At 30.3% G+C, this 4,257-nt stretch overlaps 1 protein-coding gene across 1 annotated transcript in view; it reads right to left on the reverse strand.

Moving 5' to 3' along the window:
* LOC107644930 (ubiquitin carboxyl-terminal hydrolase MINDY-3) overlaps positions 1-1,481 on the reverse strand; it is a 4,769-nt gene extending 3,288 nt beyond the window's left edge. Inside the window, exons 1-2 of the mRNA XM_016348895.2 lie at positions 1,024-1,481; positions 16-94 (exon numbers count right to left, since the gene is read on the reverse strand). Coding sequence (XP_016204381.1) covers positions 16-94; positions 1,024-1,481 — 537 coding nt within the window. The remainder of the gene's footprint in view (positions 1-15; positions 95-1,023) is intronic.

Below are 4,257 nucleotides of genomic sequence, written 5' to 3' on the forward strand. Positions count from 1 at the left end.
AACGGGGACCATTACTTGTATAGCTGCCAAAACGCCACATGGCCCACCTTCATGCTGCACTAGTCCCATTGATGTTTCTGGATCAGAGCTAAACCTATAGGAAAGTTTACATGGTAATAGCATCAAGAAGTAGGCAGATAAACGTATTATAATTTAAAAGTACATGAAAGAAAGAATTCAAAACCCTTCTAGAAAAGAATGACATGCATGGTATAATTTTTTTAGACAATTAAAAAAGTAATCTATTAATGAATTATACACCACGGTGAAATTACTTGCATTCATGTGGCGTTTCTCTATCTGCACATTGGTGGCATCTATGCAAAGATCCTATTGCAGTCATTAGTTCATGTTGTGCTTCAGTGAATTTAGTTGGAAAATCATGATGAGGCTATTTTAAATTTATAGTAATGAAGCTTCTCCTTTTTGTTTTTTCTTTTTTTTCCCAGTATGCTGCATTTGTATTTTGTCTCACATGGGAAACACAAAAAGGGTGTAAATAACAAGCCGTATAAATGAATTCCCCTTCAATTTTCTTCATTGACAGCTTAAAGAACAGACCAGTTCCCTTACCTTTCTTCCATGAAAATTCACAAACAAAGGGCACAACATTATCCTTTCCATTTTGTTGAATTCAGTAAAAGCACATGCAACAGATGATTTGATACATCGAAACATCCAAACATCAAGCTTTCATAAACCAAATAACCATCTCAAAATAACTTTCCTCGCACAATTTTGGATTAAAGTCATATTTTGAACTTTAGATATACACATTGTTCAACATAGAACAAAATTCAAATTAAGCATAAGAATGAGTCCTTCAATTATTCAACCTCACCATTGGACAATAATTAAGAACTTAATTCGTGATATAAGATTGGAATTTAAATCAATTCACATTTTCAGTAACCACAATGCAAATTAACTACAAAATTTCCATATTGGAGGAAAATATAAATAAATATTATCAACAAAACTTTAAAATAAAGAATTCACCACAGAATTTAGCCATGAGAATACCTTATTCCCTGATTGCACCATTGCGCTAGAATCCCCTTTGAGACCTCACTCCCAAACACAAGGGCAAACAACTCATTCGCTTCTTCTGCAGACAGCTCCTTACTCATCAACCTCTCACTCCCACCTTCCGAACGCACGGCTTTCCCCTTTTCCTCTGTCATCACCACATCACCACCGCCCTTCCCGCCTTTACCCGCTGCCGTTGCAGTCGGCAAATCGCTCTTATTCACCGTCGCCGTCGACGTCGCAGCCATCGCCATCATCCGCTTCTCAGCGGCCGCGGCCATGAGCTCTCGTTGCATCCGTCGGCTCTTTGCCTCCGGCGACTCCTCCGGCAAACCCGATACGGCCCCTGCGACGGCGTCCCTCGGCTTGCTCCGCTTCGGCTCTGGCGGCGAGTGCTGCTGCATGCTCATCCGAATCGCCATTTGCAAATCCTCTTCCTCGCGATCCGCCATTAAATCCTCAAAAGAATTCCCAAATCGAACGAAAAACCCTAACGATCGAAATCGAAGGTTTTTCGCTTTTTCAGGGTTTGTGGAATCGAATTTGAAAGCCCCGGGAAAGGGCAATTATGGAAATCGAATGGTGAGACGGTTCTCGGCGGCGCCGTTGGCCGGTGGCGAGGAGCTAATGCTGGTTGAAACGATGTCGTTGTGGAGAATAATCTGCAGTGTTGGTTTTTTGTAGAGGAACTTGGATGTGAATTGACTATGTAACCCTGAGCTAAAGGGCATAGTGCAGCGGCTGTGAAGTAGGTGAATTAAGGAAGAATGTGAGGGTATTTTGGAGAATTCGCTGTGGCTGGTTTTGATTTTTGCAGATTTTGTATGTTGAGTGCTTCACCAGGACGGGATATGGATTCTTCCCATTAATGCAGAGAGAAGCGTTTCATGCTTCCGTCCTCCGTTTATAGGAAACAAATTTTGCACATTAATCTAATTAAATTTATAGATAATTTTTAAAATAATTTATTGTGAATTAAATTATCTTAATTTAAAAATAATTAATTTTTATTTTTTTATTTATCTAATTTTTCCACCTTAGAAGTACTCGATCATTTTGTTTAAATATTATCTTGGTTTGTAATGGCTACTTAATTGACATATTTAATATTGTGTCTGATATTGTTTGATAGAATTTAATTAAATCAAACTCGATAGATATCAATTAATTACATGAATCAACTTTGAAATACGTGGATCATATTGACCGTAATTAAATGTATCACAGACATTTAAATTAATTTTCAAAAGATTTTAAATCCAACATTTTAGCCTTTTAATAAATTTTTTATTGGATAAATTATTTTTTTTGTTTTTAATTAAATTTTTAGGGTAAAGTATATTTAAAAGTTAAAGAACATATAAATTCATTCATTTAATTTTTGTTGACCAAAATAAATATTATCTGTAAATAAAAAATGAATATAATAGATTTAACCATTTTCAAATTTCAATTAATAATATCACTTTTTTATTATATTTTTTACATGAATAAAGTAAAAGAAAAAAGATAGGGAAGACAAATAATACACAACATTACACGTGCTTAATTATGAATATATCTAAAAAATTAGGGTTTTAATTTAACTCATACAATTGTAAATATTATAATTTTAATTAAATCAACTAGTTGATTATTTTATAAAATCATACGATTTCACTAATTATCTTATGATTTTATATTTAACGTTTTTAATTACTACTCTAATTTTATATAAAATTTTCATTCCAACTATATAACTTCTAATAGTGATAAATGGAGGTAGTTGCGTTTGGGGGCACTTGTCAAATTGGGCAAGCAATGTCGTAGGTTTCTTGATCCATCTTACACGACAGCAGATCATGATAATGCATGCATATATAAAATGTATCCTCTCAATTTTTTTTAACAATTAATAGAGTTAAATTATGAATATAATTTTTTATTATTAATTTTATAAATAAGACTAAAAATAAATATAAAAAGAGAACAATAAAGAGTTAAAAATCATATTTATTCTCAAATTTTTTAACAATCGAAAAGATTCATTCCCATGCATATATATATGTAGGCAAATTTTTTTTTTGGCCTATGAACATAGTTGTCATAATCAAATCGGTGATCGAACCGATCAAATTATTAATTTACTGATTTATTAATTTTTTTTTCTTTTTTGGTGACTTACTGATTTATTAATTTAATCGATAAATTACTAATTGAATCAGTAAAATCGATCTCATATAAATAAAAAATATAAAATAATTAAAAATTTAAAATTAAAATTTAAAATATATATATTCATATAAAATTATGTAATTAAATGTATACTATATAATTAATATTTGTTACATATAATGTTAAGAACCATAATGGTTGAGTGGCAAGTGAAAACTGGAAACGGGTGGAAACTAGTGGAGACATTTTAAAAAATTTTTCAAATAGACTATTTCGGTTAGATCGATTTATACCGGTTTTTGTTAATTTTGACTAGTTTATTCTAATTTTTATCGGTTTATGTTGATTTTTTTTATACGGTTCAAAAAATAAATCAAACTAACTTAAGATTTGATTTATCCATTTTTCAGTCGAACCGGTTAATTTAATTTGATTTTTATAACTATACTTATGAGTTTGGTGTTAAATTTGTGGAACTTATTTTTTATGGTAAATTTTAAATATTTAAAAATTATTATTTTTTATATTTTTTAAATTATTTTTTTTTTCTTTGGTAAGTCAGGCAACTGTATATAGACACGTAGCAAACCCCATCTATATATAGCTGGTTTTGGGAACATAGAAGGGCAATGAGTTGATAGATACCTATCTTGCTTGCACCACTCATGAATAATGAAAGCTACAAAATTAGTATTTTAAATTTGTAGCAACCATCACATTAGCACTTCATAGTATTAGAAGTTTAGAACTCATTTTAAGATGATTATAATGGCGAGTATCCATTGATAGGTTTAATGGATATTATATGTTTGAATTATTAAAAATCAATAAATAAGTATAATATAAATATTTAAATAAAAATATAAAATAATTTGAAATCATGACTCATTAGCACATATATATGTGAGATAATTTAAAAAATACATCATTTTGAATTGGGTAATATTAATTGTAAAAACACATTAACTATGAAAATTATATATATGAAATTATGAATGTTATGAGTATAAAATTATAAATGTTTATGTGTGTAGAATTAAATATTAAGTTAAAGATATTTTTACAAATTTCACT

This window comes from Arachis ipaensis, chromosome B05 (assembly GCF_000816755.2).
Source record: "Arachis ipaensis cultivar K30076 chromosome B05, Araip1.1, whole genome shotgun sequence".
Taxonomy (NCBI): domain Eukaryota; kingdom Viridiplantae; phylum Streptophyta; class Magnoliopsida; order Fabales; family Fabaceae; genus Arachis; species Arachis ipaensis.